General features: G+C 50.7%; 1 protein-coding gene across 1 annotated transcript in view; it reads right to left on the reverse strand.

Moving 5' to 3' along the window:
• Ryr1 (ryanodine receptor 1) overlaps positions 1-11,312 on the reverse strand; it is a 127,037-nt gene extending 115,725 nt beyond the window's left edge. The window contains exons 1-7 of the mRNA XM_021168604.1: positions 11,156-11,312; positions 5,048-5,167; positions 3,628-3,732; positions 2,234-2,308; positions 2,076-2,154; positions 1,678-1,790; positions 1,236-1,329 (exon numbers count right to left, since the gene is read on the reverse strand). Coding sequence (XP_021024263.1) covers positions 1,236-1,329; positions 1,678-1,790; positions 2,076-2,154; positions 2,234-2,308; positions 3,628-3,732; positions 5,048-5,167; positions 11,156-11,206 — 637 coding nt within the window. The 5' untranslated portion in view covers positions 11,207-11,312. The remainder of the gene's footprint in view (positions 1-1,235; positions 1,330-1,677; positions 1,791-2,075; positions 2,155-2,233; positions 2,309-3,627; positions 3,733-5,047; positions 5,168-11,155) is intronic.
• Between the last annotated feature and the right edge of the window lie 2,296 nt (positions 11,313-13,608).

Here is a 13,608-nt window from a genome sequence, read left to right on the forward strand (position 1 = left end):
TGTTTTGCCTGCACGAGTATCTTGCACTGCTTATGGACCTGGCATCCACAGAGACCAGAAGATGGTGTTGGATCCCTTGGGACTGAAGTTACAGAAGGCTGTGAGCTGCCCTGTGGGAGTTGGGAATCAAATCTGGGTCACCTGGGAAGAGCAGCCTGTGCCCCTGACTGCAGAGCCATCTCTCCAGCCTTGTTTTCTGGGGTTTGGTTGCTTAGTTATTTGGGAGGCGGGTTGTTTTGTTTTGCTTTGTTTTGTTTTGCTTTTGCTTTGCTTTTTTATGAGTTCTGGGATTTTGAGTTTGTTTTTGGAGTGTTGTGATTAAAAATTGAGAGTCTGGAGCCAGGCAGGTGGCTTAGCAGGTAACAGCACCCAACACCAAACCCAGTAACCTGAGCTAAGTCCTCACAGCCTACAGTGAAAGAAAAGAACTGACCCCGTACCCTACCCTCTGACCTTTACATGCATGTGCACGCTACACACACACACACACACACACACACACACACACACACTTTAAGTCAAAAGTTTTGAGAGTCGAAGGCTGGTAGGATAAAGTCTGAGGTCTGAGCTGGGTCCTGGGTTAGGATCTGAGGTCTAGACTTCAGGTCTGAGAGCTGGAGCCAGAGGGTTTTGAAGCTGTGGATCTGAGTTTTCTGCGATCTGGGCCAGATTAGACCAGATTAAAAATACATAAAGGCAGGGTTATTAGATGCTGCTCCCAAGCCTGTTCACCAGTCCCAAGGGGTGGGGCCGGGGAAACCGCACACCAGGGGGTTTTCTAGTTTTTAGCCAAGGTGTGACGATGGGTCAGCTAGGAGCTGCGATTGTGCACCTAGATATGATCCAAAGCTGAGCCCCTGGGCAGGCATTCTTGGGTGGGTTGCCGCAAACACAGAGGCAAGGGTGATGACATGTCAGCCAGGAGTTTTCTCCATGCGGACAGGGGTTTCCCAGTTTGTGTGGGGACAAATGGGGGTTCCAACCAAACACAAACCTCGAGGACTGAACTTGCTGTGGGAGCTTTGAGATCTGAGTTTGGGAGTGGTACTGAGTGAATTTGGGGCCTGGAGATCTGGGGTTCTGGCTTCTGGTCAGTAAGCAATGTGATGTGAAGGCGATAACTGGGAGATCTGAATTGTGAGGTCCCAAGATTCAGTTTGGCACATCTCAGAAAGCACCACTGAGGAGCTGTTTTGATGGCTTCATCTTAGGGCCCAGAAGCCTGGAATCCTTACCCTCTTCACAGCCAGAGCAGATGGGATTCATGTTCCAGAGCGTCTGCATAAAGGAGGCGTCAACCTGGAGCTCCCCACTTGCGGTTGACAGGTGCTGTGGACAACCAAGGTGTGGTGGTCAGAGGTGATGAGATTAGCGGTAGTTGAAAATCAGTGGCCAATAATCAGGGGTAGACGCCAGGAAATACACAGAATGAAGGCAGGAAATTAGAGGTCACAGATCAGGAAATGAGAGCAAGTTGGGAAAGGGTGGGGGGAATGGTGGCGGCCGGGTGTGGGGGGTTAGAAGGGGTGACCAGATCTCAGAAGTATGGGTGTCAGAAAACCAGGAGTTCTGAGTCAGAACACAGGGTCAGAGACCCACTGGGCAAGCCAATGATGAAAGATGTGGTAAATCCACGTGAGGGGCAGTAGGAGCCATCGGGGGGGCAGGGTTACTCACCAGGTATCGCTCGGAGGAGACACTCACAAGGATAAGGTCATCCCCAACTCGAACCTTCTCTCCTTCAGACCTCTGCTTTGAGGCTGGGTGCATCGTCCACCAACAGGCCTCCCCTAAGAGTGTGTGTGTGTGTGGGGGGGGTGACTGTCAGGATAATGGTTTCCCACAATGCTCTTCACCAGGGTACTCACAGCCACCAAGACTTCCAGGTCCCAGAGTCTACAAATCCCCACCTCATCTTCCTATATAGAATGTGCCCATCCCCATGTCCAGACCCTCTGCACCACAGCCCCTGTTCCTGGCTCCAGAGTAGCCTTGTGCCCACCTCTAGAGTTCTGCAGATTTTCTGTTCCCTGATTTGGGACTCCCGTCACACCCCCTGCCCACGGCCCCTGCACCTGTTGCATCTTCCTGTAATCCCACGTCAAAGGCCAACTTGTCAGTCATGGATCGGGAGGTGGTGAGGCAACTCAGGTACTAGGGTGGGAGAGCAAGGTCAGCCCCCTGGCAGGCCTGCACCCTCTCCTAGGCCTGCACCCGTGCTTAGTGCTCTCACCATACGGCTGTGTGCGTGCCGGAGCAGGATGGCGTGCCCATACAAGAGTGTCCTGTGTCCCCCGCCCTGGGATGACTGGAGGGGGAAAGATGATACAGAGTAAGCACAGATTCCCAGACTTACAACACCTTCCAAAATACATGGCTTATTCACAAGGGAGGTATGAACCCGTAACATGGTATGCCCAGGCAGGACGGCGGGAAACCTCAGTCAAATCCCCAGCCTACTGTCTGCATCCATTTTCCCATCTATAGAAGCAGGAACTGTCTGTGAGAAACCTAGACATGAAGTGTTTAACACTCCCCAAGGCCCAGAGTCAAGAGGATCAGGAGTTCACGGTTAACCTCGGCTACTTAGAGAGTTTGAGGCCAGACCGGGATACAAGAGGCTCTATTAAAAAACAAAAACAAGGGGGCTGGTGAGATGGCTCAACGGGTAAAAGCACCGACTGCTCTTCTGAAGGTCATGAGTTCAAATCCCAGCAACCATATGGTGGCTCACAACCACCCGTAACAGGATCTGACGCCCTCTTCTGGTGTGTCTGAGGACAGCCACAGTGTACTTGCATATAATAAATAAATAAAGAAAAAAACAAAAAACAGAAAAACAAAAACCTACAAAGCCCACATTGCCATCCCACCTCTTTCTTCTCCTACACCAGGTCCTGAAGTCACCCAAAGAGTGACTTCATCTTGCAGGTGACCAGGGTCACTCACGAGAGTCCAGTGTCCCATCTACCTTAGCCTGTCATAAATCGCTATCTGCACGGGGATAGCCCTAGTTGTCGCTAGGCATGTGACTCTCATCCATGGGGATAAAGCAACTCCCTAGAACTGACACACACTCCCATGCACGACGAGACTTGGCCCTTTGGAGGAGGGAGATGTAACCAACTCCTTGACGACATCACGCCTCCATCATGGCTCTCCCATGCCCGTGCTCTGAGGAAGCCATGTCATGGGGCCTCATGGTCAGATGGCAGACCCACACTTGGGATGAGGGGAGGGGAGGGAAGATGTCCCATGCAGTGACAGGCAGGGTGAGGAGGAGGAGGGTAGAAAGAAGAGAAAGGAATGGACCAAGGAACAGGGGTTCAGAAGCCCCTTGCTCCCTCCTTCCTTCCTGCCTGGCTTGTTCTGGGCTCCACAGCCCCTGACATCTGGGGTGGGGGAAATCCCCCAGCCCCTGTGTTCAGGATGTGGGCCTGAGCAGCAGGCCTGGGGTCAGGAGTGATAGGAAAGACAGATGACGCCCAAGGCCAGACCTACCCACTTATCCAAATTGAGGGCCTGTGGGGGGCAGGGCAAAGAGAGGAAGAAGCACTTGGTGAATGACCTCAGGTTCCCTCTCCTGTCTTCATCCCTGTCCCCTGCTCCTTGAAGGCGGAGCCTTACCTCCACACCGGCCTCCACAGTATTGGCCAGCATCTCCTGCAGGGCTCGAACTGACAGAGACTGCTCCAGGATGAAGCAGCAGATGGCCAGATCAGGGGGTACATTCTGAGGTGGGGTGGATAAATATTACTGGAGCAGAAAGGCTCTCAAGCATTGTTCCCCACAATGCCTCATCCACCCCTTGACCTGAATGGTCAGTCACACTCCCTCACCCCACAGGAAGCCCCTGACCCTGCCAGCCATCACACACATCAAAGCTGTGCCAACAACACAGGAAACACCTCTTCCAGCCTCCTCCTTCAAATTCCCCCAACTCACCCAACTCCATAGAAACTTCCAGATCACCTGCGTCACTCCACCATTCTACGCTCCCTGCTCTCCTAGGAAGCCCTCACACTGACCCTACCCCCATGATGTGCCTTCCCTACAAGTCACCCAAAATCTCTCCAATCCTAGAAGAACATTACTTCTGCTCTTTGTCCCTGCTTTTCCAGTCATACCATAGGACGGACACACAGACACACACTGTCCCCTCAGATCCCTAAACTCTTTGCTCCTCAGATGTCTGCTGACCCCCAGACCATCTCCTTCTCTCAGTCCCCAGGCCCTCTCCTCTGGTCCCCTCCCCTCTCACCTGACTATACCTCACCTGCCTGGCCTCTTGGTCTCCATGCCCTCCTGACAGCTCTTGCTAAAATTCTCCTGGATATCTGAGCCCTCTACTCTTGAATTCAAAGCCACCTGCGTTTCAGATTCTAACTTCCCTCCATGTTCGAGCCCTCAAAGCCACCCATGCTCAGGTGCCTTATACTCTTGCCATCTCCAAGGGACCCAGTCCTCTCCTGTTAGGTCCCCTTTCCTCTAAACTGCCTAGGTCTCCTCCCACTTTGACCTTTGCCCCTCCTTCCTGAGATCCATGACCACTCATTCTCAGTGCCCACAGGAATCCTCCCTGACATCCACCCGCCTCTCAACCTTCACCATCTACCTAAGACTCTGCCCCCACCCTAGGCCCCGCCTCTCGTTCTTCAAACCCCAGTCCACCTACCTCAGATCCTGCCCCATAATAGGCTCCATCTCCATCTCAGACCCCACACTTTTCTCTTCAGAGCCCCCACGCACACCTCAAATCTTATCCCACCTCAGGCCCTGTCTTTTGCTCTTCGGCCTGGGCTTGTCTCACCTTTAGACCCCGCCCCCACCCCAAGCCCCGCCTTCAGGTCTCACCCATCTCAGACTCACCCTAATAGCCTCATATTCCGCTTATCCCATCTCAGGCCACGCCCCTTTCCCCTATTAGCCGATCACTCAGATCAGCATCTACCTTTCAGGCTCCAGAGCCTTTTTTTTTTTTTCTTTTCTTTTTTTTTTTTTTTTAAGGACCCGATCCTGCCCTCCTCCGCGCACTGTGCTGACAGACCTGCGCATTGCTGGTGGGTTCCAGAAAGCAAAGGCGGTTGCCGAACCCCTCAGCGGCCAGACACAACTTCAGCTGTTCCTTGAGCACCGTGGCGCTGCACTGCAGGACCACTTCATCATCCTGGGAAAACAGAGGGACGAGGTTCATTGGTGGGAACCAGAAGGGACAGGCCAGCGAAGACACTGCATACGCTAGAGCTATCTCTGTCCTCTTCTAGAAAAGATACACTGCATACCAGCAGGACTCCATTTATTTATCTATTTGGTTGGTTGGTTGTTCATTTATTTTTATTTTGAGACAGTGCCTTTTTAAGTTGCCCAGGCTAGCCTTGAACTCCTAGAATCATGAGAGGCTCCTCCTCAGCCCCTCCAGTTGTTAGAATTACTGGTATGTGCCACCATACCTCGCTTCAGCCCATTTTAAAATAGAGAAACCGAGGTTTTAGGGAATCAAAATCTTGCTCCTCTAGAGGTCTCCTAACGGGAGATCTGCAAGGTGACACAGTGGAGTATGGAAAATATCAACTTTCTTACAAAATAAATGTTTTGGGGTGCTTTCTTTGTTTTTGTTTTGTTGGGTTTTGAGACAGGGTTTCTCTGTCCTGGATATCCTAGAACTCACTCTGTAGACCAGGCTGACCTCAGATTCACAGAGATCCATTCATCTGCCTCTGTCTCTCGAGCTTTAGGTTCAAAGGCATAACCACCACAGCCCGGACAATTTTTTTTTTTTATTTTTTGTTGTTTGTTTTGTTTTGTTTTTGCAATAGAGTCTCATGTAGCCCAGGCTAGCCTCAAATTTGTCCTGTAGACAAGGATGACACTGCACTCCTGACACTTCTGCCAACACTTCTCAAACGCTGGGATTTCGGGGATGTACCATTCTGCCCAGCAAATTAGTCCAATATGTGGCAGAGAAAAAGTTCAAGAAATTTACAAATGGAGCTGGAGGGATGGCTCAGTGGTTAAGAACACTGGCTGTTTTGTCTGCCTTGAGGTGTTATTGGCCAGGGAGAGATTCTTCCCAGCAGCCACACTTGCATCAGGTGGGAGAGCTGGCTCCCCTCCCACTTGGTGGCTGTAGCACTGGGGATTGGGGGGGAGCAGAGCAGCACAGTAGAGCTAGCTTTGGTGGCATGGGTGCCAGTGAGCTTGCACAGAGGATGTGAGGGCAGAAGAGCTGGCCCTGCCCCTTGTGGGCTGCAGCATTAGGTGAGCTAGCCAAGGCATTGCTGGAGAGCCCACCCTGGTGGTGTGGTGGTGCATGTGAGGGAGAGCTGGTAGGCTGACCAACTCCGTTACCTGCCCCCCAGGCTTTGAGTTGTCCCACCCCAACATCTACCCCATTTATGAATTGCTGGAGCGCAGAAGGAGACCACCCTACATATCCAAAGCTGCAGGACCTCCATGACACAGGGCAACAACAGGATATCTGAGAGGAGACCTGGTGAGGATCCAGTATTGATAGTGTAGCGGAAGTCAGAGGCCTCTAAACAGACCGATGGCTCACTGCAATGAACGTTTGCAAGTGAAGATGTGAGGACAGAGGAGCAGACTGCAGGACACACAGGGACACACTGCAGCTTTCATGATGAGAGGCAGTTTTGTTTTGTTTATTTTTATTTCCTTCATTTTGTTTTGTTTTGTTTTTTCATTTTCTTTTGGTGGGGAGGTTGCAAGGATAGGGAAGGCAGATACAAAGGGACAGGGAGATGGGTGGCATTGGGGTCCATGATGAAATTCACAAAGAATCGAGAGAGAGAGAGAGAGAGAGAGAGAGAAGAGAGAGAGAGAGAGCACTAGCTGCTCTTCCAGAGGACCCAGGTTGACACTCAGCACCTACACCATTGTAATTCCTGTCCAAGGGAACCTGACACCTCTCCTGCAGGCACTAATGTGGTACACAGACACACATGCAAACAAATGCCTGTACACATAAAATCACGGTAAAAAGTAAACTTTTTCAAAGAAGGCTATACATCCTCTCAGAAGTCACACTGCAAATTCCCAAGCACAAACATGTTCTAATCCTGAGTGGCAGGCCACAAAGACAGTCTGCAATCCCTCGGCCTGGTCCAGGAGGAGACAGAAGCATGGCCGAGTGACAGTTGCTCTGTCCTGGTGTCTCCATGCTGGCATCCTGGTAGTCACTGGGCATCTGTATACCCATAGTAATTATACAGCCTGGACATTATTTAGCAAGAATGTACTGGCTGTCTTATGCTTATGGCCTCCACTCATTTCACAGACATTTCCCGAGTATGTACTACCTACCTGCCAGGCACTGACCTCACTGCATCAAATAGAGTAGGGAAACCCTGCACCCAGCGAGCTGATACGCTCGTGTGTACGTCACCAGCCATCAACAGGTGAGTAAATACATAAGCTTATAGTTAGTGGTAGGTGTTCTGGGAAAAAAATAAGTCAGTGTGATATAACAAAGTAACATTGAGGTAGGTGGGGAGAAGTGACACACAGCTAGCCAAGAAGATGACCTTTGACCTTTGGGTCTTGTTCAAATAGGAAAAAAAAAAAAAAAGCACGGAAGAGTGTTCCAGTGGGTGCAGGAGGTGTTAAGAGCTTCCAGGCGTGGTGGCGCACGCCTTTAATCCCAGCACTCAGGAGGCAGAGGCAGGCGGATTTCTGAGTTCAAGGCCAGCCTGGTCTACAAAATGAGTTCCAGGACAGCCAGGGCTATACAGAGAAACCCTGTCTCAAAAAAACAAACAAACAAACAAACAAACAAACAACAAAAAAAGAGCTGACAAGTGAGATGGGATTGTGGGAAGGTGATATGAGGTCAGAGGTCACTTTGAATTCTTATTGAGTGGTTTTTCTTCTTTTTTTGTTGTTTCTTTCCATTTCTCTGGATAAGGAAACTGAGCTCAGAGGGAAAAGTTCAAGTCATTTCCCAAACAGAGAAAGTGAGTGAGTGGCAAAGCCAGCATGTAGCAGGGAGTCTGATCCTGACAGCAAGTCATACAGAGTTGACTCCCACAGTCTCCTGTAGGAGGATGACGTGAAGAGGAGCCCTGGCTCCAGACGCTGCTTCCCAAACTGGTTGAAAGGATGCACATGTGGTGTCCCATCCACTCCAGAAGCCGAGGCAGAAGCTTGAGTCCAGGAGTTCAAGACCAGCCTGGACAGTATATTGAGACACTATCTCAATAGATAGATAATAGATAGATAGAGATGATAGGCAGACAGATGATAGAGAGATGATAGACAGATAGGCAGACAGACCGATGACTAAGTGAGTATATGATTGGTAGATAATCAACAAAGAAGTACAGACTACAATTAAATAGTGCAATTTCCAAAGCCAGGAATAGCTGGGTGGAGGGGCATCTTGAAATCCAGCACCTGCAGGGGTTGGGAAGCAGAGGCAGGCAGATTTCTGAGTTCGAGGCCAGCCTGGTCTACAAAGTGATTTCTAGGACAGCCAGGGCTACACAGAGAAACCATCTCGAAAAGAAACACACAAACAAATAAAAAAGAAAAGGAAGAAAAACCAACACCAAGCAAGATAGCTCAATGCCTATTGTTATTCCAAATATTTTAGAAGTGGAGACAGGAGGATATGGAATTCAATATAAATGTATCTGAGGGAAAAAAAATCAGTGTGTGCGCACACACCTTTAAGCCCTGCACTCTGGAGGCAGAGGTGGGGGATTTCTAAGTTCCAGGCCAGCCTGGTCTACAGAACAACACAGAGAAACCCTGTCTCAAAAAACCAATCCCCCCAAAAGAAAAGCACTGGGGAAACAGAGGCAGGTGGATCACCGCAGTGAGGTTGAGGAGAGCGGGACCTGCATGGGGAGTTCTAGGCTAGCCAGGGCTACACAAAGAGCCTTTTTTTTTTTTTTAAGTGAGTGTGAATGTTCGCTGGGGTTGTCTGTAGTATCAAAATAGTGGAGATGTGACTAGCTCAGTGTGCACAAGTGAAGAGACAGGCGAATGTGTGGTGTAGTCACACAACAGGATACCACTAAGCTCCTCCACAAACCGAATTCAGGCTAGACACAGGCTACATGTCAAAAACTACCCTGAGCGGAAAGAAAGACAAATGAGCGCACTTCATATATGAAATTCCAGTGGTAACTGATAGAGTGTATGTGGTAGAGGGCTCGGACGGAGTGATTGCTACAAATGGCAGGAGGGGCCTCCTGGGGTGAAGGAAGGGCTGCGATGCTGGTTTTGGCACCGTGTGTCAAAACCCACACACACCAGACATGGTGGTGAGTGTCTGCAAGCCCAAGACTTGAGAGGTGGAGACAAAAGGATCAGGAGTTCAAGGTCACCCTTGGCTATGTGTCAAGTGTGAAGCCAGCTTTCCATACACACAGAGTCTCTCTAACACCGCCCCGTTTGAATCTCTATAATTTATAGCTCGTCAGGTATACCATAGTCAAGTTGGTGGTTTGGTTTGGTTTGGTTTGACACTAAGTTTTCCTAGGTAACTTAGGCTGCTCTTGAACTTACAACATTGCCCAGGCTGGCCCAGCACTGGAATCATGGATCTATACCACCACAACCTGCTTTAAAGTTGGAATTTTTGTTTGTTTATTTGTTTGTTTGTTTAATAATACCAATAAACACATAAGCCACGCCCTGGGTTGCTATACAGATTCTTTCTTATAGGGGGGATATGATGTAAACGAGATGGTTTGTTTGGTTGGTTGGTTTTTGGAAGAAAGTACCACACAACCCCAGTAACATTGAGGCAAGCAGAACCAGCCTGGGGCCTTTGACCCCCCTAGCAAGCCTGGTCCAGATTTCCTCTTTTGAAAGCAAACCTTGGCCTCCCAGGGCACTCAGGGAGGCCACTTCCTGGCCTTGACCTTGGGCAAGCCTACCACATGGGGCTTGGTTTCTCAAATCTCCCTGGGAGATAAAGATAGGGCCCTACCTCAGAAGATAGGGCAATGAGAATATAATTAGACACCTCAGGAGGCTGAGGCCCTGGGCACCGGGCCTGGTGCAGTGACTGCTCAGCAGCTGGGAGCCACAGCCATTGGCTTACTAGGGCAATGGAAAGCCATGGTGTAGGCTAAGAGGCTGGGGCTGGGGATAGGCCCTCCTCCAGTGGCTTCACGTCCAGCTGTCCCCATCCTTCATTACCAGCCCCAGCTGTTTGTTCCTCCCTCCCAAGAAACCGGACCCAGCCTGCCAGGGTCCTATTCTGGGTCAGGAATGCTGCGTCAGCATTTCTGCGTGGACCCAGGATCTAGGGGGGTGGGGGGAGAGTGCAGGGTCAGCAGACCTGGCCCCAACAGAGACCATCTCTCATATCCAACCCCCATCTCAGCCCATGGGAGGATATGGTGGGAAGGACTAAGAAAGAGGCAGCCCCTCCCCCTCTTGTCCCCTCCCTGTCCCTTACCCAGAGCCCAGAAAAGAGGGCTATTCTGGGAGAGACACCTGTTGTCCCAAGTCCCATCCCTGCCCCCAGCTGGAGATCCGAGATTCAGGGAGACAGGATCAGAGGAAGAGCCACACGCAGAAGGCTGAAGCCAAGGACCAAGAGACAGAGACATAAGATATACCAAGGAGCTGGGAAAGACTTCATCACCCAGCTACCCTCAGAGGCCATTAGCTGACATAGTTAATCCTCCTCACCAAAACCGAGGGGGAAAGTACATTGAAGCTCCAAGAGACCCCCAAGGAGACGGCCAAAGACTAGGAGTTGAAAAGAAAGGTGTTGTCCAGCCCACCCCAGCCCCCTTCCCAAGAATTTAAATAGGTCAGAGCCTGGAGCAAGAAGGGAATGAGGGCTGGGGTGGCGGTGGAGGACAGCTAAATTAAGCCCAAGAATTAGAACCACCTTCCTCAAGTGCCTGCTTCCAGAACGGCAGGAGGCGGGGTGCTTCCTCAATGACCCCAAATCTCTTATGTCAGGAGAGGGCGTCTGAGGATCCCACCCTCTCCTGCCCACTCAGGCCTCCTAAATCCTGCTAATTCTCCGTGGTCGAAAAGGTGATGAGAAAAGACGGAAAGACAAAGTGACCTCGGATTTCAGAGACCACCAGCAAGCAGGGAAGACACAGAGAGACTCTCAGAAAAGTAAGCAAGAAATCACCCAAAGCCTCCTGACCCAGACAAAACGTACCGTCCGCAAAAACTGGACCTCGTCCTCGCCTTCACCTCCTCCATCACCCATGATGGCAATCCCCGGGTGTCCCGGGCTAAGGTCTGAGGATGGCGAGAGGGGGGCTGCAGGCTTGGCGGGGGACCTGAGGGCGGGCTGGGGTCGGAGACCTCTAGGGAAGCCAGAGGCACCCGCGAGGGAGATGGAACTGCAGGAAGCATGCCCTGTGCGGGACACAGTGAGAGAAGGTCCCCGCCCCACCGCACACCCATTGGGCAAGCATGGGACAAGCTACGCCCCTGTTCAGAACCCCGCCCACAGCACAAACTCTTGGTGGAAGGTGTTCGTTCTCTCCAGTGGACTGGGTGTCTAAAAAGTAGCTGAGTGGCCATGGTCACAGTGAGATATCATGTATATATTTGTTTGGCTGACTCTCCCTCTCCCCCTCCCTCTCCCCTTCCCCCTCCTCCTCCGCGTGTCATGTACTTCAGAACGGCCTTAAACTCTACATGTAGTCAAGAATGAACTTGAACCTCTGGCCCCATCTGATTTATGTAACGCCGTGGTTCAAACCCTGGGTCACTTGCATGCCAGGCAAGCATTCTACCATTGGGCTACACCCTCAGCCTAGTTCCATCCCTTTCTTAATGGCTAAACTGAGCTTCACCCTTGCTGCAGAATCACACAGCTTGGATGCACACCACATCCCCTAACATTAAAAAAAAAAAAAAAAAATCACTTAGTACCAGACAGAGTGGTATGGCTTATCATCCAAGCTCTGAAGAGATAGAGGCAAGAGGATTGTAAATCTGGAGTTGGGGCCGCATAATAAGAGCCTGTCTCAGTGTCAACCAGCCAGACCCCCTGGAGCTCCCAGGGACTGGACCACCCACCAAAGAACACATATGGAGGGACCCATGGCTCCGGCCGCATATGTGGCAGAGGATGGCCTTGTTGCACATCAGTGGGGGAGGAACGGCACTTGGGCCTGAGGGTGTTCGATGGATGCACCAGTATAGGAGAATGCTATGGCAGGAAGACGGGAGTGGGAGGGTGGGTGGGGGAGCACCCCCATAGAAGCAAGAGGAGGGGGGATGGGATAGAGGGTTTCCGAAGGGGAGATCTGGAACGGGGAAAATATTTGAAATGTAAATAAAGAAAAGGAAAAAAAAAAAGAAAAGACCCTGTATCAAAACAGAGACAAAAACAGGGTTGCAGGCATGCTGTAGTCGATAGAATGTTTCTCTAGCTGTCACAAAGCCCCGGGTTCCATCCTGCACCACTGGGAGTGGCCATGTGAGTCTGTAATTCCAGCAAGCAGAAAGGATCAGAAACTCAAAGTCATCCTCGGCTCCCTAGCTGGAGGCCAGCCTGTGCTACCTGATAGCTGGAGGCCAGCCTGTGCTACCTGATACCCTGTCTCAAAACTGGGGGGCAAGGGGGTGGGGAGAAAACACCAGCCTGACCTTGAATTCACAAACACCCCAGGCCTCTGCCTCCTAGCACTGAGGTTAAACAAATGTGTCACCCCACCCCCGAGCCTCCAGCTAAAACCTGCCTTTTGGAGTAGTCCTGACTGACGTCTCTTACCCACATGTTGCATTTCAGGTGTGAGCTAAGATCTTTTTATTACCACTCACCCTGCTATTATTGGCATGCTTAACAGCCAGCAGAAAATAAAAGCACGTGGCCCCTGCGGAGATCTCCTAACTGCCCTGTAGTCCCCAGGGTAACCTTTAGGGGGCACACTTTCCCCACTCTCACAGTGCCAAGTCTGCAGATGTGAAGAGCTAGCTGCCTTTGGGAGATGGAGTCAGGCACCTTACACAATGTCACAGAGGCTGAGCTGGTGATCTAGACCTAAAGATAGAGTTCCACACCTCCATCTCTGCATAGGATTTTCTAATTTAGCCATGTGGAGGCACATGTCTGTAATCCCCCACTTTAGGAGGAAAAGGTAGAAGGAACAGAAATTCAGGGCCAACCTTGGCTACATAGTACATTCCAGGCCAACCACCTGCATTATATGAATTTCTGTCTCAAAAATGAAACAAACAAACAAAGAGCCAGGAGGTACATGCGGTACATGCGGACAGTGGGAGGCAGACGCAGGCAGAGTTTGGTGAGTTTGAGGCCAGTTTGGTCTACAGAGTGAGTTCCAGGCTAGACAGAGCTACACATCATCAACTGTCTGAAAAAATAAAGTAAAATAAATAAAGGACAACGTGATGACTCAGCTGGCAGGCCGCTTGCCCCCAAGCCTGATGAAGATCTGAACTTGATCCCGGCAACCCAAATAATGGAATGGAAAACAGTTCTGTATGATGACCCCTTACTTCACATGGTGGTGTGGGCAACTACACACACATGCATGCACACACACACCCACATATACACACATACATACACACATGCACATATGCACACACATACACACACATGCATACACACATATACACACATGCACACACATA

The sequence above is a fragment of the Mus caroli genome, chromosome 7, assembly GCF_900094665.2.
Source record: "Mus caroli chromosome 7, CAROLI_EIJ_v1.1, whole genome shotgun sequence".
Taxonomy (NCBI): domain Eukaryota; kingdom Metazoa; phylum Chordata; class Mammalia; order Rodentia; family Muridae; genus Mus; species Mus caroli.